At 42.6% G+C, this 23,016-nt stretch overlaps 1 protein-coding gene across 1 annotated transcript; it reads right to left on the bottom strand.

Annotated features, from left to right (window-relative positions):
• Positions 1-474: 474 nt before the first annotated feature.
• LOC121589020 (mediator of RNA polymerase II transcription subunit 15-like) lies at positions 475-21,107 on the bottom strand. The gene is made up of 8 exons (XM_041907576.1): positions 20,896-21,107; positions 17,994-18,186; positions 15,782-15,963; positions 8,021-8,137; positions 7,436-7,915; positions 7,191-7,269; positions 2,092-2,159; positions 475-1,678 (listed from the first exon to the last, which is right to left on the bottom strand). Exons 1-8 carry the CDS (start codon positions 20,905-20,907, stop codon positions 1,127-1,129), a joined length of 1,683 nt encoding a protein of 560 aa, XP_041763510.1. The 5' UTR covers positions 20,908-21,107; the 3' UTR covers positions 475-1,126.
• Between the last annotated feature and the right edge of the window lie 1,909 nt (positions 21,108-23,016).

Genomic DNA, 23,016 nt, shown 5'->3' with positions numbered 1-23,016 from the left:
TGTTTTGCTTTGCATCATGTAAAAAAAAAGTAATATTCCAAGCAAAACGTAGCCCAAGACAATGGTGCTTGAAAACTAGTTTGAGTGCTTTCTTGTTGCCGTGCTTTACTAGCAAAAGGGTGTTTGTTTGTTTGTTTCATAAAGTGCCGTGTGCAATGTAAGTTGAAAGTGATAAAATAATAGCCGTTGAATTCGTGGAACTCTAAACGAATTTCTTCATGGAAATATAATTCTAGATCATTGCCTCGCTATCTTACAGATGGTAAAATAAGGTTACAATTTCAAAGAATGTTTGAGAATCTAAATTTAAAATGAAATAAAAAATAAATTTTCAATCACAAATACCAATAAATAAACAAAAATAAATAATATTTCTTTGATCAAAGGAGAAAACAGTGAACATTTTAATATTCATACAACCAATTTTATTGATCCATTAAATATTTTAAAATAACATTACCATTACTACCCTAGTCGTTCAATGCATTCTAAACCCTCCAATCAAACAGAAAGATGATTGAATTATCTTCGTTCGCTTGCCTGACAACGATACCAATCGAGGCCAATCAGTTACAAAACAAGATGAATTTGTTAGACATGTTTCACATTCAAACCTAATTCAACGGTGCTTCTCTGTTGCCTGTGCACCATCAATTCACCATGAGGAGAAACACTTTATCACAAAAGTCTCAAATTGAAATTAACACACACACACAAAACACTCACACAGTAACCAACACACAATAACAACCGCCATAGAATCTGTACGACCCTAGAATTGCTGTTCACGGGGAATGCATTTAGCTCGTTGCAATCCGTTGGAACTTCAATCTCCCTGACGTGAGGTCACTCGCATGCATGTTCTACGTGTAATTGGTACCAATAAATACGGATGAAAGGTTGTCTGTAATCGAATCGTTCCTACCACCCTTAAATTTATCCGCTCGCGGCTACTCTACCCTTACTCTATCCCTTTTTTGCGCCACCAGGAAGTGACTATGCTTGCTTCTCTTTTTTTCGAACCCTTTTCGTGGCGAACTCATCCGTGGATTAGAGTGCTACAGGAAAGATGAGGATGCAACCGTCTGCTATCTCTTTTCAACCGTGAGGAAATGAATGGGACCGATTAGTGCAACAGATAGATTGGACCACGGGCTCCAACTCCCGCCGAACCACCATTCTGCGCGTAGGTGAGTTTCCCCAATGCAGCTTGCGGTTGGAAAAGTGCCCCGGCAGCGACCGGATGGTGCTGTTGCGGAGCGTAACCATACGTGGCGTACTGTGATGGAACTGGATGGCTAAACTGACCGGCAGCCGAGTACACTAAGGGAGCCTTTTGGAGCGGGCTTGCTGCGGTTGAGTAAATCTGTACTCGTTGTTGTTGCTGGGCTTGCTGTTGCTGCTGTTGCTGCTGCTGCTGCTGCTGCAACTGATTTCGGTAAAAGACATTGGGCTGTGGTTGGAACGTTTGTTGTTGTTGCTGCTGCTGTACGTTGGTTGAAGCTGCAGCGTTATAGTAGGAAGGTGGCGTCTGAAGTATACTCTGTGGTACATGCTTCAGATGAGCCGCCACAGGGATGGAAGCTGCGTGTGATGGTTGCGTGAAAGCGGTGTAGCTAATACCGTTGCCATGGTGTTGAGTCGTGGTGGCCGTTGTAACGGGGACCAATGGCTTAAGCTGCAATTGAACATGGTCAAAACGATTGATGAGCGTACACTTGAGCTAATGTATTATTCTCTGCGTTGACATTTCATCAGCTATGTATGAGTGCAGTTTAAATAAATTTTACTAATTGAGTGGTAGATAAGTTATTATTGTGTGTTATCAATATTGAATAGGTGCAAATTGAACAAAATGGTATGCGTCGTTTGTTGTATCACTTATGTAAGTCGTTATAGATATATAAATTGCAGTATGAAGCATCTAGCGCATTGATCTTTATGCCGATCTTAAAATAAATATTATGCATGAATAGACACGAACATAATTCATAAAGCTCATTTTAGTTATGGTTGCATGTAATGGCAGTCTGAAAAACTATCGATAACGACCTTAAACCCTTTTTATCGTTCCTAGCATCAATTACTTACATGAACAGGAGTAGCCACGGTAGGAAGAAGCTGCTTTCCAGCACCGCCTGCGCCGTGTTGATGGAAAGCTGAAACAAGAATTTGCTGAGATTGAGTAAGGCGAGGGAAGCGTCCGATAAGAATTAAAAATAATAACAAAATATCCGGATTACGGGATTGCATAGTGATTGTAGCACGATGTCGGCAGAAAAATCCCTCCCATACTAAAGGGGTCGTTTACGGACGCGGTAATTGGAGACCCAATGCAAAACTCTCAACGCCAGTTCCCCGACTTGCCAGTTCCCCGGCACCCGGGGTTGGCGATGTCTTCCGATGAAGGCGGGAAAATGAATGAGCTTTCGAACACTAGGAAAGCTTGTGCCCGGTGGATTATCTTGAGCGATGATTAATTGCCCCGGTCTTGTTGCAAAGTGCTGTTTCATTTACATAAAACTCATCATCAGCAATCCAGGGATAAGGGTTTCAGCTTCTCCTGTTCAGACGGCTAGTGCCGAAGAAAACCTTGCCTGCGGATGTAAGCGCTCCTGATGGTGAAGAAATCTGAAACATCCGATTCATTCACATTCCAAGACAGCCGGGGCCGTAGCTGGCCCCCGATAAGAACTGGGCATACACCGCAGTAATCCTTTGCCGGTCTTGCATTCCTGCGCCGCTACAAATTGCTAACGCTGGCTGCCTAATGGATGCTTGGGTATCTAAATAGAATTGGTTTGCGCTTGGAAGATTATTCATTTGTATCATTTGAATTAACATCCTGCATTCGCATTGAAGCTTTTCATCGAAATCGCTTTGCTTTGCTTTAAAGCCAAGAAACGATTACTATCCACAGTTTCGCACATTAGTGTGCACGATTTAATTACCAATACGGCCTCCACTAGTTTCTCGCTACGATAAAGTCGTAAATGTCAGTGGGGACTTTAATCTGTCCCTGTTTCGACTGTACTTTAAACGTTTCGCATAAATAACTGAAACGAACGCAAAATCATGATCGTACCGCAAAATGTTTCCTCTTAATCACAGCAATGTAACGAATTATGTGCCTTTCCCAGAAACAACTTTGTAAGCCAGTCGAGTAGGGTCGGGTAGAATGCGGAGTGTGCAGCGATCCATAAAATGCCCTAGCAATGGCAAGCAAAGGTCCTGGGGCAGCAGAGGAAATAAGAAATGGAAACAAGTTTCAAATTGGTGCCAAACACGCCAACATTTCTTGTTCCGCTGTTTTACCGACTTCATTGATGGATTGCGACCAATGAAATGGCAATAATGAAACATAAGTGGGACCATTTCCCTGTGTACCAGAATGGGTTTGTTTTTCATTCCGACTCGGTAACAGTCCCCTATTCTGCTACTATTCAATATTGTTTGCTCCTGTCCAACTTACACAACGCACTTTGATTAATAGCTTAATTTGAAGCAAGAAAAAAGCTTTAAGCGATGTGTGTCGGAAGAAACGCTACAGAAGTTTCATATGGTGCTTGGTATGTTTATGCTTATTTTGTCATTTGTTTGGAACTATTCATTTCGTTTGGTTTGTGTTTTTCGAAATTTGATTTTTTGTTATGTTTGCAAATGTATATAATGCTTCAATCCAAACTGAGAAATATTAGCAACAGGGTTTTCCACACTCAAGCTTTTCTTGAATATTGTCTCGTGGAGCATCATAACACATCCATTTTTAAACAAGTCTGCAATACTATATCGACTGCAGTAAAATCAGGCTGCAGTAAAATACAAAGTTTTTGCATTTAAAAACACACCGTAAACGGAATCAAATACACGATCAAATTGATATTCAAATTGTTGTTCCTTATAATTTTACAACATTGAAAAAAATCTGGAAGCTATGATTTCAAACATAATTTATATAAAACACATTTAGTCGCAAATATCTGGATATCTTTTGTTAAAACATCTACAGTTTAAAAAGATTTAGCTATTTAACGAGAACCTTCTTATTTCTATCGATTTCACGTCTAGAAATAAAGTGGAAGAGAAAACGCTCAGAAACGCCTGTCTGTCCTAATTTTTCCCTGTCATGGATTCATGTCTTTCAAAAGCATCGATTTTTGCGATGTATGTTGCATCTCAATCATGTTCCTCTGCATGTTTCAGCATTCCTTTCTACTGGACCTGACATAAATAAAAAAAGGTTCCTTCCCTGTTTTCTTGAATTATCCAACACTCTCACACATGCCATTCCTGCTATCTAACTTGTATATCATTTGACAATAGTTTTCACCCAAAAAAAGACAGCCATCATAGCTCGTCGGTGCGAGTGCAGACTCCTTGTGTGTGTGTGGTAGCAAACATTTTGCATTGCAATAGTCGTGGACCAATCCACACCACCGAAATGGGGGTAAAATGCCTGTTTGCTGTTATCCTACCATCAACCCGTAACCGCAGACGGTAGGAAGCAGAACACAAATGCAAAGAAATTCCCCAAAACAGCACAGAAAACTTCTTCACAAAAATCTAAACGGCAATGGCCAAAAAGAAAGTGTGCCAAACTTAGCACAAAAGCGAAGGTATTGTGCTGGGGCGTGAATGTGTTGAGCTAAATGGGCGAATGTCGTTCCCGCTCTTTGGTGCCCATACACGCCATACAGCCCAGAAAGCACTGCCCTGCCTCTGATTTGGGAACGGGCCTGAAGATGGCAGATAATGCTGATTGCATCATCATCCCTTTCGTCTCACCACCCTCTCGTCGACGGTTGCCGGTTGTCGAACAATTTGGCCCAGATCGCCCAGGGAACGGGAACGGTTTCACTATCACGAAATATTGGCGAACAGAGTCCTTTCGGGATGCAACCGACAGGATGAGATGGTATGGGACGTCCCACCGCTTGCTTTATGGTGCCCACATTCCATTCGATTTACCACGTTCCTTTTATCGCACATCAGACGGCAAGGACGAAACAAGGACAATGCCAACCGGGCGTAAAGACGCTACCGAAAAAGCTACCGAGCGTCAGCTGCAAGTGAGTGACAAGTGCTTGCGGTGCATTAGCTGAACAGTAAGAACCGGTGCACTGTGACCCGTTGTTCGGTGTTCCGTATTTGCAACGAAGAATGCATCGCGAACTCAAAGATATCACATTACGAATCAAACCTGCAGGGCGAAGCGGTTACAAGGACATGTGGTAAGTTGTGTACCTCGTGCACTTGCTGGATCTCCTGCTGGATATACTGGATGCACGGTGAAGAAGCGAGCGCAACTCCGACCTTGACGGGTGGCTGAAAGTTAAACGACTAAGAAGCAATGGAAAGCAATGGAAGGAATAAATGTGGACATTGCTCAGAGCCGGATTAGTTCAGATTCCTTCTGTGTGTGTGATTCTCGCCGGAGGACGATGACGATGACGCCGGTGATGGCGCGGACGACGGAGAGGCGTTTGGCTGTACGGACTTTGGTTTACGGTTTCCATCGCCGTGCGCCGCCGGACCATGCTGGTCACCGGCATCCTGACGACCGTGTCGATAATAGCCGTAGTACTTGCCCTCGTAGTACTTGCCCTTAAGCTTCTTGTCCGACTCGCCCGGGGGGTGAATGAGCTGTATGCGGTCAGTGTTAGTGTTGGGGTCCGTTTTGGACCGTGGCTTAGCCGGTGCACCACTTGCACCAGATGCCTTCAACAGGGTTCGTGCCACGTCGTACGCACGCCACATGTTGTAGAGGTTCCGGTTAAAGGCACTCGGCTGCGCCGATTTCTTGCCATCTTTTTCGCACGGTTCGTCCCGTGCCGGATTTCGATCGCCAGTGTCGGTGGACTCGTCACGATAAAGCACACCATCCTCGTTGTTGCCATCGTTACTACCGTTGTCGTCATCGTCATCGTACTCAGTGATCGGTCGAATGTCACCGGGAATGGGCCTAGAGGATTGACGGCGGGGAGTAGTTAGAAACTGGGGCGTGGTAGGATTAACCAGGTTTGTTAGTGTATCCGGATCACCTGCACGGTGGGGAAAGAGAAGGAAGGGGAAGACACAGGAAGAAAACGGCTCCGTTAAAGACCTTCATTCGGACCAGACCGCCAGTGCTGGTGTCGGTTTCGTGCCCGGATCGGATGATTGAAGCCAACACCGGATGAGATGAAGTCAAGCGGGAATTGAAAGTGCACTGGCGGGCTGGGCCCAGAACTGAATGTGAGTCATGCGGGAGCGACAAATGAGTGTTTGGGTGAAGAGCTCTTGGATAGTTGTAAGGATGGAAAAAGATTTACAAACTATCGCTTGTTTTCGGTAACAGCGGCTAAAGGAACGAGTCGATATATTTATTTGAAAGTTGTTTTTTTTTTTTCTTATTCAAAACCATATGCAATTTGTTTACACTGTTCCAAGCAAACATATTTATTGCTGAGATTCACCAATCTGCCTATGCAGCAATGTCAGAATCTTCAGGCTTGATAGACTTATTTTATGATGAAGTTAGATCAGCATTTCTTGCTTCGGATGAATGGTCTGAATTACATTTACTCGACAAGGTCGCACCACGTTGCTTCACCGATATATTTTCTTAAAGTTGGAAAATGCAGGTGTAAATTGTGTGACCGTATAAAATACAACTCAACTTTTAAAACATTATAAACATCTGAAACCATCGAAGCTTTCCTTCAAACCTAATTGGGCTTTATTTTATTTAATTGTCCCAATAAGTAGTTCATCCAATTCTGAGCGATATTTTCCAACGATTCCTTCTTCACATATGCAATACGCAAGATACACAAGATGGTAATCTTTTAATTCTCACGCATTAAGCGTCTAACCCGGCACACTTTGTCCCACAGATAACATGAAAATCCAGGAACAGGAAAAAGTAAACATGAACCTTCCTTCGTCCCACAGTACAAGCAAACTGAATAGAATCAGAAATTGATACAATAACAGCAAGCCGCTCCCCACTAAATTTATTCAACCAATAATGCAACGCAGCATGATCGTACATTTTCCCAAATCTCCATAACCGTTGACCGGTCGGCACGGGTGTCCGGCAACGCTCGGTGATGAGAGTAATGAATGGTCTAACGATTGACTGTGCCATCCCGGAAGAATCGATCCAGGGGCTGGGTGCAGCAGAATTTCTAAAGCGTTCAAAGACTTACCATAGCTGGGAACGGTAGAGTAGATCTGATTTTGCTGTAGTCCACCCGCACCGTAGTAGGACTGTGCCGCCAGTGGATACTATGGAAGGACGTAGTAGGGGTGGCAAAAGGAAAAGAGGAAATTAGGCAACATAGTATATGAGCGTATTTCCATAAATTGCTTCCGATATTAAATGCAATCCCCGGGAGAGTAGTGACCCACCCAACCCCCCGACGGGTGGTTATGATTATGCGAAGCATCTTACCTTCGTCAGCTGGCCCTGGGCAGCGTAGACCTGCTGTGCCTGGTGTACCTGATTGATGGTGGCAATCGGGGCCTGATGGACGATCGGAACTGCCGGCTGTCCTCCGGCTTGGTTCGCCTGGTAGTGGATGGCTTGGGTGTGGGTCAGGGGCAGCTGCTGTTGCTGTTGGTAATTGTGCTGGCCAGCATGGACGACCGATGCTGGCACGGTGTAATGAATGGCAGCCGGATGGTGTGCGTAAATGGGCTGCTGATGAGCGTACGCCGTATGCTGTTGTTGCTGATGTTGCTGCTGCTGCTGCTGCTGCTGGTGTTGATGAGTAATCTCATGGACGGTAGCCACCGGATGGTCGTGAAGTTGATGCGCGGCAAAGATTGTAGTGCCGGTCGGCTGCAACGTACCGGGGCTGGGCTGGTTATGATGATACACCTGATACTGGGGGTAGTTTGCGTACGAAAGCTGCGGCACTGCATAGTTGTACTGGTTGGAGGTTTTGTGAGGATAAAGAAACAATCAAAACAAAAATGAATTCTACTAATCCTGCTTCTAAAAAAACGAAAGCTACCACAGCGCTCCACAAACTACCTTCGTCACAACCGAGCTAACGGGCTGAAGATGTAGATGTGAGCCCTCCGAGACGGTTGCCAACTTGAGTGTTGTCGTCGATGCGGGCGCCACGTAATTCACCTTGTGTATCACGTGCTGTAAAATAGTCGTTTGCACACAATTTACAAAAACGCCTGTTACGTTTCCCTAGCACGTGATATCCTGCTCCATTCAAGCGATTTAAAATAAAGTCATCCATCCCACGTGAACGGTTCTTGCATGGTTTCGTGCTCGGTTGGCTTGTGTAACAGCGGTGGCAAGCTTGAAGCTTTCTCGACAACGTCCAACATTTTCTTCTTTGTTCATCGCTCGTCGGTACATTTAAAGCTAAAGCTAGGTAAATCAATGCAAATAAGCGAGCGTTATTTGACTTGCCTTGAAAAGCAGTGACACGATACATAACCGTGTGACGCCTTGGAGGACTAGGGTGAAAACAACGAAGCAAACATGCGATCACGCAAATGGATAAGTTCCGTTACAATCGCTTAATAAATGTGCTGCGGTGCATTAGTTAGTCCATGAAAACGTAGTCGAACGAGTTATAATAATGTGAGTGAGTCAGAAACAGAGCAACTACGAAATATCTACATTAAACGAACTTAGAAATGAAATATTCAATTTGTTTAGCCTTCTAATGTTATAGCTATGTTCCAAGAAATTAAACAAATAGAACAAGCATTTTCTTTGAAAAGTATCAGTTTGCTAAAACAAAAATGGTATTGTGGAAACATAACACAAGCTATAGGCACCACAGTTTCTCGAAATGTTTCTTTGTTTGATTAACTCTTCCCCTCCCTGGCGTTGTTTGCTATGCAATCGGTAAAAACATTGTCTCGATAAATATTCCAGATAAATCGATTCAATATCAGTGTACATTGAGAATGAGATCTCATCGAGTAACAACTACTCATGTTCTCATGTTCTCATTCTCATGGATCTAGAAAAGAATCGTGTTCTTTTGCTAGCAACATGTCAAACTATTTAACTTGCTTGTTTATTTTTGTGTTATGTTTTTTTTTTGTGAAACAATATAGACTTGCGATATGGTTCGATAGTGAGAAGTAGGATTACGATTAATTTCTTCCAATCAATCAAACAAGTATCGTATTATTAATTTCTGAAATGAACATTACAACAATGTTTAAAAATGTGCTTTGTTAAGAAGTAACCTTTTTCAGTTTCAATTATATAAAACATCTTTCACAGACGCATCTTCACTAGCAACACGCTTAACAGAGGCATTTGCTTGACGATTCTGTTCTCTCGTAAACGTAGCATTTATATTGAACAAAAAAAGGATTGTGAAACTGAAAAGAGAACAAAAACCTTTGCCCAAAATCAAGACTAACATCATCAGCAACTCGTTTATAGAAGCGCCCATCGTGATCGGAGAGCTTCCATTGGAACGAAAGAAACTCGAAACGTGTGGACGAAACGAATCGTGCAAGATGCTTCGCTGTGTCTTCTCACCGTTGGAGCATCGAGTGAAGGTGAAAGAAAAATAGAGAAAAAAACACCGTATAAAATAGCAGCTTCAAATTGTCACCTTGCTGCACCTGTTCGGATTTCCAGTTCGCTTTACATCGTGCTCGAGCTTATCACAGCGGCACGACTCATCCAGAGCAGAACAGAAGAGGTTCATTTTGGGGATGTTCACTTCATACATTTTTACTGCTTCATTTTCCCCGACAGATTGCTTAAACGAACTGTTGGAAGGAGGGTTTTTTCGCTCCGCTTAACTTACCGGCGTTCCATTACATTATGCGAAATATGTTGCGCTCATTTTGGAAGGTCAAACTGCACCGAATGGTAAAGTATCGAGAGAATTGCATCCAATCAAACTCAGCCACAAAGCACTGGCACACACAAACACATGCACACACAATGAGACTATAGTAATACTTGAAACTTAATTAAACGATTCAGCGCAAACTGCTTCAGAAGGACGATGTCAGTGAGGTTTTTAAATCGAAATGTTCATCCTTCCACATTATGTCACTCTTTGGTTAATTTTTGCATTTATGTTGTAGGTTTTCATGTTTAAAGCATCTCCGGTGTCGCAGAAACTCACAAAACAACGAGCACGCGGGGGGCTTTCGGGAGGAAAAGTTTTAATTTGTCCTTTCATGCGAAATATAATTTGATTGCCGCCAATTACCGGCCACTGGGCCAATGCTTTTGCTCATTTCATGCTAGTCTTTCTCGGGAAAAAGAGAAGCTACCGCTTTTCGGGAAGGGTAGGAGCTACAGAGCGATAGAGAGAGAGTGAGAAAGAAAGAAAGGGCAGGGCGCGAGAGGTTCCGCACATTAGCAACGCTTACCACAGTAACGGTAAATGAGTTGCAAAAATAGGACCAGAACACTTTTCACCCGCTTATGGGTTACAACTTTTCCGAACGAATCGTTCGATATCCTTCACGGTGTTGTGGTGGTGAGTTTTATTTTTTCGCACCATTACGCCACTTTATGTTCGCTGATGAGTAGGATAACGCGATGTTTTTCCAGCTGCACCTTATCGTCCTCAACCCGGGGCTTTTGGGCCTGTTGCTTAACGGAAGTTAATGAAGCTAAGAATAATTTCCATCCATACATTCCACGTAAACACGCATACGCACACACCCACCTAGGCTCTTCCGGTGGAAAGGTTTGGGATGCGGTCGTGGCCGGGAAAATACAAGCCGAAATTTGCACGTGTGTCTACCTTATCGGTCCATAAAAGCCAGCCGAGCTAAAAATATACAATAGAAGCGAAAAGGAAGCGATGCTCCCGAAAATCGTTGCCAAACAAAAACCGCCGACGGGTATCACCGGGCGGTTAGAGCAACAGGAGCTTACATAACGAATTTATCACCCAACCACCACCCCAACCCATCCGGAAATCCCTTTCCCGAAGCAACCCGATGCCGATTGGACGAACTTTCAACTTTCCGCCCACTGGCCGGGCAATATTAAATCGGCTGCCAGCTGAAGAAAATTGTCACCGTTGACATTACTATTGCCATTATTATTTTAACCCAAAACCGAGCACGGCGGCCCGATTGCAATCCTTTCCAATTTCCATTCCGATCTGGAGGACGACCGAGTGGGACGCAATTTAATAAACGGAACACAAAACTTTTCCCCGCGAATCATTGGTCTGTAATTTCAATAGAGCCCTTTTTTCTTCTACTGCTTCGATCACGGCCCTGCGGTGCCCCTGGTGTTGTTTATTGTTCCGAACCGAACGACGATTTCGTAGGGCGCCCCAAATGGGTTGGGACATTTTGTAAAATTTTCATTATAAATGCCATTTCGCGGACGAATTTATGGACGAAAAATCCTCACTTTTCAATGCGGATTGTAATCCGAGATGGTAGGAGATGATCCCGGGTTGATGATATTTGGCTAACTGGATGAAATTAGAGGACTTTTTTATTCTTCAGATGGAAGCAGGCCCATCTTTTGTAAGGCCGACAGGGTCATGGAAGAACGTATACGTTTAATACATTTAGTTTAATACGTTTAGTACATTTGATAAATTCCTAGTATACGATGGTATGAAATATTTTTAAAATACTTCTTTTTAAATACAAAATATTACTTTTTGTTTGCCAGCAAAAAACATTGAGATATAATACACAAAAATTACAAAAAAAAAAACAAATCTTTAAATGGTAATGGTAAAAATTCTTAATTCATAAACAATTGGCTCAATAAATTTCCCCTTGTCCCACGTGATAGTCGTATTAGCTTCCTGTCCCCGGTTGTAATTATCTGTTTGGCCAAAGGAAGCGGTATGTTAATGCACGTGATAGAGTGTGACGGCCAGGGAAACCGACGAATCAGCAACACTTTACACACCCATGATCTGATTACAAGCCTCCAGCCAGCAACCTACCTCTGCCAAGCCCAGCCCACCACTAACCATTTTACCGGTTGCCTTGGCGTACATAATTGTTGCGCTTGCGATGCGTGTGATGCGAAATTAGATGCATGCAAAACATCACCTTGCGCTAGCCACCCTTGCGCCATTCGCGCTTCCGTAATGAAACCGGTCCGTGTGCAGGGCTGCATGATGCTTCTCCAGCTTCTTTACAAAAAGCGCTCTCCCCCGGGGCCACACCGTTCGGTGGCTTTGTTTACTTGCTGCCCGCTCTGCTGGGCAAGAAAAAGAGGCATAGATTATTTCATCACCAGCAAGCCGGTTCCGGCAGTAGAGGTGTTTTTGCTCGCGAACCGTGAGTGAATGCGTCAAAAGAAAGACTCTGCATTCCCTACCGTTCGCCCTATGGACAGGTTAGAGGGGAAGGAACTAAAAATTAACTACACTTTGTCGTGCGGAATGTTACGGAAGTTCCGGGAATAAACATACACAAGGTATGATGATTTGGTGTTTCCTGTTGATTTAATAATGAAATTAACTCAGAAGTGTTTGCTCAATTAGAACGCAAATAGAGAGACACTGTCAAGTGGAATAAATCTGAGTACAAATCTAAAAATCTATACAGTGAGTCACAATAATTATAAAATTGTTTCACAATTTTATCAAACCGCTTTTGAGCCGCTGTATATAATGAACTAGTCCAGGCAAAGAAGAGCATTATGTTATCCACGTGAACGAGCCGTTAATTAATCGAAAATTGTCAGAACTCAATTGTTTAGTAAAATGATTACAATTCTCAGTTAGAATTACAATCAAGCCTTTTTGCTGAAATACTTGAAAAGAAAATTCTGTTGTCGGTCCTACCGGTCTTAATCGTAAATTATTTACACCAATGATCAAAGCTGTGTGATGTGTTTTAATATGAAAATGTGATTCAGTTTTATCTTAACTTTTTCTCTACTAGCACCATTTAAATGTGGTATTTATTTGAATGGTGCCGGTCGAAGCGAAACAATGCACAACACACATTACCATTTTTCAGTTTCAGTACATTTCAGTTAAGCTAATGAGTGTCGTAAACGAGCAGCCCCTCAATTCCTCGTAAACGACCAGCATTAGCACCCGGAAGTAAATAATGGCTGCCCGGTTTACTTGCGTTGCCAACCGCACAAACCCAATAAAACGCGTTCTTTACGTGGAAAATCTCGTTAAAAAGTTTAGCTGACAACTTTTCCATCGCTTCACACGCACTGCACGGGTGAAGCGTAAATCCTTTCGCAGCGCAGCAACCGGTAGCCATCCATCCATCAAACAATCGCACGGAAGCCTGCCATCGCACACACCGGTTGCTTCGGTTGCTGGGAAGTGAAAATTGGCTGCGAAGATGACGTCTTTTCACGCGAGAAAACATGACACTGCGCTCCCGAAGCCGTGACATTTGCGATCTCATTAAAGTAAAGCCGTTCGCATTTTGGAGCGCTCAGCTGCCAGAGTTGAGGGTTTTTTTTATCGTTACACCACACACAGTCGATTTGGGGGGTTACGTTGGATAAGTGTAGCGTTGGTTGGTAACAAGCTCTCAAGAAAGTATGACACACCTAGGGAATCCTTACCACGCACTGTACACCATTGTGCGTGAACAGCCGTGTGTTTTCCAGCTGTGTCCCTCGGGAGGAAAAAAACGTTCGTTAATTATTTCGCCAAGTTCCATCCATAATGCACACACACACACACACACACACACACACACACACATACACTGGTCGCAGCGACTTGCCTAAGTCGTATCCTTAAGCGCCCTTACCTCACAATATGTAACCATCCGCAGGAAAAACCACATTTTCGCAACCCAAGCTCCATCTTCCACGAGGTGGTGGGTATATGTGTGTTTGAAGCAACACTCCTCATCACTTTGCAGTACCTTCCCGCTGCTTGCTACACCTTGAAAACGCGACCCGCTCATTTGGGGATGCTCCGCCCTGACGATGGAGTTGTTTGGTTTCGGGGAAAAGTTGACAGCACTGTTGCGTAATAATTGATGACATTTAAATTGATTTCTTATTTTCTTCACGTTTCCCAGAGGAAGTATGTCGGGTTCGGTCGACGACAAACGCCACCATTAATGAACGCAAAGTACCGAGCAGCCTGCCAAACCGGGCACACGTCGGTCCTACCATACAGGGCGAGAGATTGATTGAGCAAGTTTGAAGGTGACGGTGAAACTGATGTGATAATTCTGCAAAGTGGTTCCGCGGATTTTCAACCCCGTGTGACTTACTTAAGATACTTGATGGGAATTTAAAATGTGTGTGTTTCTGTGTGGAAGGGAGTAATTAGTGAATCACAAAACAAAAACTACGACGGATTTTTACAACGCAAAAGCGTTTCGTTGCCATTATGATGCATTTTTCTTGCGTCTTTTTGGCGAACAATGAATAATTTCAAACATTTTTTCATGCAAAGGATTAAGGTGAACAAAACATTTCATAGTCACTGGAAGCTATTTTTGATTACATTCTCAGTACACTAATCTGCGAGGAGTCACATAATGAGGACAGATGATGAAACCAATGAATCACGTGAAGCGAGCCACGGTTTAAAAGATTCTTTTAAACAAGTGATAACAACGCCTTACCTAAAACCATGACTGTTAAATTTCGTGGAACAGACACAGCGCCAACTGCCGAAAAGTCAGTACAGCATGGTGACACCTTCCGATTCCAAATGTAAATATTTCCTCCATATCATATTGCCTTCATTATTCATTGCACAACAGGGCTTTTGGATATATGATGTCCCAAACCGTGGTACATAGCTCTCTTTTCACTCGTTCGATCGCGTCGTGCTATATACGCCGGTTCAAATTTATGCTTCAAGCAGCCCACGCAATCGATGGCCTCTGGAGCTTTTGCGAGCCTGGCGATACGCGGAGCAGATAATACCAACGCATGTTTTATTTCTCCATTAACAAGGGTTAGCTACACATACACTGATTGCTTGTAAATATTTATATACATACAAGCAACACGTACGTTCAATTTGGCAAAGGTTCCCAAAGCTTTTTGGTGCTAACTTTATCAGCTTCGCACCAAGAGTGTTCGTTGCTGATTGGGAAACATTTTTGTTTGTTTTGTTTCTCAAAACTTTCCCGAGCCTTCTAGCTGCAAAAGAGCCTATATCACACACCTTTACTTTTGCTCATATGCATAATTGGTTGAGATAGGAAAAAAAGAAACAAACTCTCGAAAAAGAAATGCTCTATTCCGCTGCGATACCTTTGCCATGAATAATAATAGCTTCATTAAATTGATCCAGTTTTAGATACCTTAAAAACCCACATTTTGCGCAGTTTTGTTTTGCTTGACAACCTTCTTCCTAAAAATGAAGCACGCTTTGTCAGAAATGTAGAACTAAACCCGGAGTCATTTTGTTTTTTTTTTTTCTTTTTTGAATAAATGACCTGGAATTACTTTACAGGAAATGATGTTTTATCTACAATTTTTTTTTACATTGGTTGATTTATGCTCTATATTTCTCGCCTGCACTCGTATCGCATATAAACGACCAGGTTGTCCTGGCATAAGCTCTTATTGTTCTCAAGTGCCGTAGGGCTTATCAGCAGAAAATAGCTATCAGCTAAAAGCTCCATCCGCAAGCCCCTTGAGTTATTGTTTTCCCATTGTGATGCGCGCCCTTTACGTGCGTCTCTACCCGTCAGCAACCGTAGCATTTGTGCATGTGCAGCTCAACATCAACAATCCGGATGGAATAATCCACTTGCCACCGTCAGTGCAACCCAGCAACGTAATATACTACCTGTCGGCGGTTACCAACGCGTCCATTTTTCACGTCCGAGTACGCCAACGTCACCAACTCACCTGGTGTCCTGTCGCTATGCTGGGTGTTTGCAGAATGTGTCCGGCACTGGATACCGCATGCCCGTACCCGAACGGAACAGTCCCGATAGCTGCGTGCGTACTGTGGCCAGAAATGGGTGCAGCCACGACTGTCGCCCCAGTAACGTGATGATTTATGTAAGCCGTATGCTGCGTCGGTGTACCTAGGAGGTGGAGGATGTGCATGGGTTAGGTTAATTCCACTTTAAACCATCATATCTGTAAACATCAAATAATTTCATGCAGGAATTTGCCAGCCAAATACGCCATCATTCGTTCATGGATGAAAAACTATTCTTTGGCTGGTCCGTGTTTCCAATTTCTCGTGAGAAGGATAACGAACCTTCAATTCAACAATAGAAATGTAAAATGAGCCGTATGGACTCGAATATGAATGCAGCAAGGTTAATCTGTAATCGGTCAAGGAAAAGGCTGCTGAATGACTTGTGGTGACCCTTCGTGGTAGCGAAGCTGTTGTAATCCGATTAGCGAGAAAATTAAGCATTCATTTTCCGTCATGCCTGATACGATTGAGTCTATTAACTACAATCGGTCAGCAATCTTTACTTTCTCTTCTAAGAAACGTATAGGACCAAAGACCGTTTTGGAATCTATTGATCACATTCTACCGGGGTGTTCAGTCATGCGTTCAAACATTCATCAAGCAATGCACGCGTGTACACGCGTAAGTAGCCAAATTGAATATCTCATTGAAACATGTAACGATGCGTTAGCGAAGATGCATGTGAAGTTTGAATTCTTATTCTGCAATCATGGATGGTGTGAATGAATGAACGAATGAAATGGACTTCGACAATAAGCTAAACGTTTTATACAGCTTTCATTTTTGAAAGTCTCATAATCGATCTACGAAAATTCGCTTTGAAGCAAATTGAACTCATCTCATATCAAAGTCAAAGATGTAGGTTTAATTATTTTATTTGTGCGCTCTCTCTTTCTTCCCGCTGCAATACGCTCTGCTGAGCGTTGCTGAGAGACCAATCACAGAGAAGGAGAGTGAACAAAGCTGTGATTCCAAAACGAGCCACACAACGCCCAGAGTTTTAAAAGCAATAAGAAATTTCATATAGTACATGTTCTGTATGTAAGTTTTACCTGCACTTTGATTGCATAATTACTGTAACCAATTTATAGAACTAAATTATTATTGCATGTTCCACACTCTGCAAATAAAGTGAATTCACACATTTTGGACTTGTAAAGTGGATTCAATTAATAGTTTTATGAGAGCATGTGCCTGTATTTTCAAGCAAAATATGTTCTTATTTTTTGCATAAAATGAATTCCTAATACCATGCATCAGATCCCTCTTCTCAAGGCTTCAAATTGAAACCGTACCAATAAAATTCAATAGAACCAAAGCCGCACACCGGCAGATCATGCATTTCCCATCGTACTGGGCGCAACAGAAAAGCTTACATCCGCTGCATATTTTAAAATAAACCACACATACATACACAAACAAATACACATACCCTTTCGGCGGTACGATCAAAAGCTGCACTATGCAATGCATGTAAGCATAGTCCTATCGCTACACCCTTGTAAATGGTTTTGCATCCCGGGAAACAGAACTCGTCCGCCCGACAGCTTTTCTTGGTGCAACAATTTCTCATGACCATACAGCAGGACAGAAAAGCTCACGATGAAAAATACATATCGCATGGAACCCCCTTCCCTAAGCTGCTACCCACGTTCCCGTGCTTTTTTTTATGGTCGCGTTTCTACCAGGACCGGAGCCCGTTTGCAAGGATCAGCTACCACCATTATAAGATGCAACTAACGACTTCAATCTGGGCACCTGTGCACAATCGTTCCTGCAGTCGGTTTCCGCTACAGCTAGCTGTCGGTTTTACATATAAATTCCAATAAAACATTCAAAACCGACGACGTGACGCTTGCACCTTCGACTATGTGACCCTCACCGTGCGCAGACGATCCGCCTGGGAAGGGGTGAGAAAACTATCATCAACAACACGGACGCGACGTGCCCGGATACGTTTCGCTAGCCTTGTTGATACTACCAAAACCCACTGCTGCCTTCGCTACCTACGGAACGATGTTGCTCTGACTGATTGTATCATTTGCCCAGCGAACGCGAGCATCGCTTGTGGTAAGCCCTTGCTGTTGCTTCTCATTTGCTTGCATAAGGACGCCCAGCCGTGGTACTTACCTACGACCACCGGTATGTCCGGGGCGCCTCTTTTGTTCTGCGACTTGTCCACGACACCGGCCACGTTTTTGCTGACATTTTCACCGACTGCCAGGGAATGGGATTGTTCCGGTTGCACTGATTGTTGGTTCGGCTGTGGCTGTCCATCTGCCCAGCAACTGCTGGACAATAGTAGCAACAAGACTATGTTTTGCTGTTTGAAACACGGGAAAAAACAGAAACTCAAAATGTTGTAGCGAATTAAAATGTACGGAAGGAATCATTTCATGAATAAACAATTTTCTCTTTGATTCTTGGATACAGGTTGTTTTTTTTTAGTTTGATGCATGGACTGGACAAATAGAATTACAATTCCCTCGACTACCTCGTGAGACATAGAACCGGGCACACGTTGAAGCATAATTGTTTAACAAATATTCATATTACAACGAACCGGTCCTTTATACAATCACGAATGTTAATTTTTATTGTAGTTGAATCGTTTACATTTCGATCAATTGATTCGTTTTGTTGAGATTGATCAATTGGAAAATCTGGAACTTACTATTCTGGAGTACCAATCCATGATTCTTGTCTGGCTAATAACTAAGGCTTGGCTAAGAATATTCAATTTTATCAATTAATTGTATTTTCTTAAACCTTTGAACGTTCATCCTTCTCATCCAGTTATCATGAATGTGTGTTCTACGTGACATTCTCATGACTAACAACGTAATTGGCTTATTTTTATTATTATTCCATATTTGGTTGCAAAACTAGCCGTACATACGCGACGATCAAGCCAACAATCGCTTATCTTTTATAAAGTTCCCTGTTTTTAATACCGTTGTGCAACTCTCGGTTCATTGTGAAGTAATTAATTTGCATGTCGGTGATTGATTTCATGCAGCTGCTTTTCTGCGGTCGAGCACCACAACCATTATTCAACAATGCCAAAGAAGTTCCAATGGCGCAAGTATCAATATGTTACGACCCATAATGAATAGTTGGCTTCCATTAATTGTTCGGGCCTCGAAACAAAGCACAATCCACAATTATTGCCATAAATCTGTTAATCTCTTATACAACTCAGTAAATTGTCTAAAATAGTTTGACATAACTACTAACATACAGGGTTTTCCAAGTCACTTTCGAATGTGCACATAATTATTCATCGTCTCCAAGATGTGTTTCAACAGAAACCTATAAAATCTGGAAAATCCATGGGAAAATACAAATCGTAAAACAAAATCCTGTAATGCAAAACTTTAATTTCAAACTTAATCGAAAATTGGTACTCTCAAGGTCGCCCTCTCAAGGTACCCCGCCCAAGGTCTCTAGTTTAATAAATTTTAAAGTTTTACAAACATGATGATTGAAACACATAGCAATTAAAAAACCTTTGCCAATGTCAATTAATAAAAGTAAGCAAAACGATCAATTATTAATGCCATGGCTCCGTCATGCATCTACTTTGGATCATAGCTGAATCGATTATTAATTTCATTACCATACTCTATTCATCAACTTCCACTTTTTCGCCTATTGTTTTCTCTATGCACCAGAGAAGCCAATAAGAGATAATCAATTCTCATCACGATTTTAACTTTCCCCTCGACTTTCAGCACTGTAACAGCTCATCCTGGTTCTCGGAGCTGCAAGAACTTTCTTTTTTATTGACCAGTCTCACCATCCCCCTTACAATCTGCGGCACAAATGCTCAAGCTTTAAATGGAAGGAATCACCATTTAATCCTATTTAGCGCACTTTCCACTTTGGCTGTATTGGCTTTCGTTTGGATTTTATTTTCCTCCACACTTCGGCCGCTCGCGGTCGTCTGGTGATGCAGCAGAGAAAAAAATAACAACAGCTACAAAACATAAGGAAATCGGATCGCGTACGGAGCGTTGATGGTAAATCGCATTCGGAAACCATATTTTATAGTTAGGGCCATTATTTCTTCGTTTGATAAATCTTAATCCTTTCTGCTCACTGTAAAACTCATCCACTTGTACTGTCTCTACCTTTCGCATTCTCTCGAACACAGATACACATCCATCCACGGATGCACCAATGTGTATAAAGGAAGGTTGGTGTTCGGTGGTGCTACACCATCGGCACAATTGCTCCCTGGGTAGAGTCGCCCCGAAGAACAGAAACACCAGGCATAACTGGGCGGGACATTGGCTGGTGGAGCACACTTTCGAGCATACAGTTTCATCTACACAGGAGCGATATTCACGGCTAATCCGTACGAGTCGACATCGCAAGCCATCCAGCCGCAGCCAGTACCCATCCCCATCCTGAGTCTGCCAAAGCTCTGAACTGAACCAGGGTAAACGAATCGGCGGAAGCGTCAACAACGTTCCAGGATCGTTGCTCGCGTGCAGAACCATCAGGCTATGCCGTTCAGTCTGTCCGTCGGTGGTGGATAAGCTTTTTGAATGTGTGACGGATTTAACGGAAATCGGTAACAAGTGTTCCTTATTTTATCGTCCGATGAACGCTCGTACGCTGTGCCGGGAAGCAGATGCAACACCGTATGCATTGTGCACTGTGACAATCTGACACTTCATATTCACCAACGGCCACAGCTGCTGCAAGCGACAATGTTGGGTGCTCATATTTTGCGTTCTCTCAGATTATTTCCTTCCTTTCAGACACTTTTCTTATCCACGCGCACGATGGACAGCTGATGAGCTTTAACTATTTCAAACCCTTGATCACAGACCAGAACAACAGTTGGTGTCACAGTTACATCGCCTTTTTATTATGTTCACATTGTCATTTTGAACGGTTCACAATGAAAAAAGTTCATAAACTACGTACAACGACATTTCAATAATTGTCACTTGTTTTTGTTTTCACAATATTAAACTATTTCATTTTCTTATAAAAAATGCAGATACGTATAAGCACATACCATAAACTTCATTTTTTATCACAAGCTTCACGTACACGGACAATCAACGTATGGATTTGTTGCCACTCGCTTCACAAAGCACACCAATTCCAAAAAAAAAAAAAAAAACAAAACAACCCACTTGAACGCTTTGCAGAAAAGATTCTTTCAAATAATTCAATTTGTTGCAAAACAACAGCTCAATGCTAACAAACAAACATATCCTAGGTTTATCCAACTAGCCGCGAGAGAGTAAACATTCAACTGAAAGTGAATTTACCGAACAATTCCGTTTTATATGGCTGTAATATTTTTAATTAGCGTCAGCCCGAACCGGTGTTTGGGTGGGAAAGCAGTGGAATTTTCTTTTTCAATCCCTCTCTTTCCGTTATCGGACGCACTTCTACTCCGTCCAATGCAAGTAGCGTTGCAAGCTGCAACGAGCGAAACATCATCACCACCTCTAACGCTTCGTTCATAATAACAGTAGGAGGTGTTTTTTTCTCTCTCTCTTATGTCTAACAATTTTTCCCATACTAACTCCGTTTCAGTTTCACTTTTTGTCGTTCACCGCAACGGCCTTGGGTTGATCTGCTCTCCCCCTCCCCACTCTTTGTGCAACGACTCCACCCTTAGGTATGAACAACACTTCGGCTCAAGAGAGCGGCAGCATAAGCCGGCACTAGCTAGCAAGCACTTACTCTTGACTGACTATCTGGCCGGTGCAATCGCTAGTGCACTCCAAGCATCCAGCCGCATGGTTAGCAGCTTAGCCTTGCGGTCAGTACTCGATTCATTGCAAATTAAAATTAAGCTTTATTAGCTCCGACAGTATCTCAGTGACCGGGTGCATGTGGCTTGATGTGAAACGGTTGAAACACGCGGAAAACCAAGCCCTCGCGAATGAATGGGTTGTTTGGCGGTTGATTTGATGCTACGCTGGAATCTGTGCAACATCTCCTGCCAACACCGGGTAATCGCCGAAGCTTGTACCACACTGTGCAAACATAATTGAGCTCAATCGTATCTACAAGAGAATTGCGAGAAGTAAGAAAAGTGTTACTTGGGTAAGAGAAAATCTTCTTCTTCTTTGGCTCAACAACCGATGCCGGTCAAGGCCTGCCAACCCACTTGTGGGGTTGGCTTTCAGTGACTTATTGAGATCCCCCCATAGCAGGATAGTCATTCCTACGTATGGCGGCACGGTCCATTTGGGGCTTGAACCCATGACGGGCATGTTGTTAAGTCGTACGAGTTGACGACGGTACCATGAGACCGGCTCAAGAGAAAATAATACCACTAAATATAAACTGATGAAACATATCAAGAGATGGCATGCAAAGTAAACAATAATTTAAGTTTAACTTATATCTTTCTCCATCTCGCCCTCCCTTAACCTTATCACACAAATACAACTTAAAGAGATCATTATTTATTCATTGTTCATATCCTGAACATTACAAAAACGTTTGTAAAAAATATAATAAACGCGATGCAAAGTACAAAGATTACAGTAAGTTTAATTAAAATGTATGCAACAATGGTAGCTACAATGATAGGGTGGTCTACTATTATTTTATTGAATAATCTTTCTGTAGATTTTCTAGTGATTTGTACATAAGATCTGTTAACGATCATACAAAGAGGTTGTTTCGTGCATTGCCACTTTTCTTTTCGCCTTTCAAGAGAGAAACCAGTGTCATTTTTCTCATTAATATGATCAAGTTTAACAAAGTGGATTCCTATACTTCGCCCATCTTTTGATTAACATCTGTGTGCTCAGTTGTTGATGTATCTCATCTGCAATTGCATCGTTAGCGCCGGATGCGGTAGTGTTTGCCGACTACATAATTACCACGTGATGCATGTGGTGCTTTAATTGCAATTATTTGTTGCATCATTATCAATGACATCGGTTGGAATAATCGGCCACTGGTAAATCATTGATTTTTTCAAACCTTGCTGAAGACGGTAATGACGGTGAGTGGATAATATCATCAAACATTCATGAGCAAACGACCCATACTCTGCTCTACATTTGCTATAAATTATTGGTGTAGTGTATCACCGAGGTCTTGGTGCTAATTTTTAGCTTTTATATTGTTGAGTTATTTGATGCATATATTGTTGGGTAAATTTGGA

The sequence above is a fragment of the Anopheles merus genome, chromosome 2R (genome assembly GCF_017562075.2).
Source record: "Anopheles merus strain MAF chromosome 2R, AmerM5.1, whole genome shotgun sequence".
NCBI classification, from domain to species: Eukaryota; Metazoa; Arthropoda; class Insecta; order Diptera; family Culicidae; genus Anopheles; species Anopheles merus.
Note: the sequence above shows the minus strand (reverse complement) of the source record. Positions and strands in the feature narration are given on the sequence as shown.

Coding starts and splice junctions, on each gene's coding strand:
- LOC121589020 (XM_041907576.1), bottom strand. Junction 7,270..7,435: donor CCCAGGGCCAGCTGACGAAG/GTAAGATGCTTC, acceptor GTCCTTCCATAG/TATCCACTGGCGGCACAGTC. Junction 1,679..2,091: donor CCGTGGCTACTCCTGTTCAT/GTAAGTAATTGA, acceptor GTTCAATTGCAG/CTTAAGCCATTGGTCCCCGT.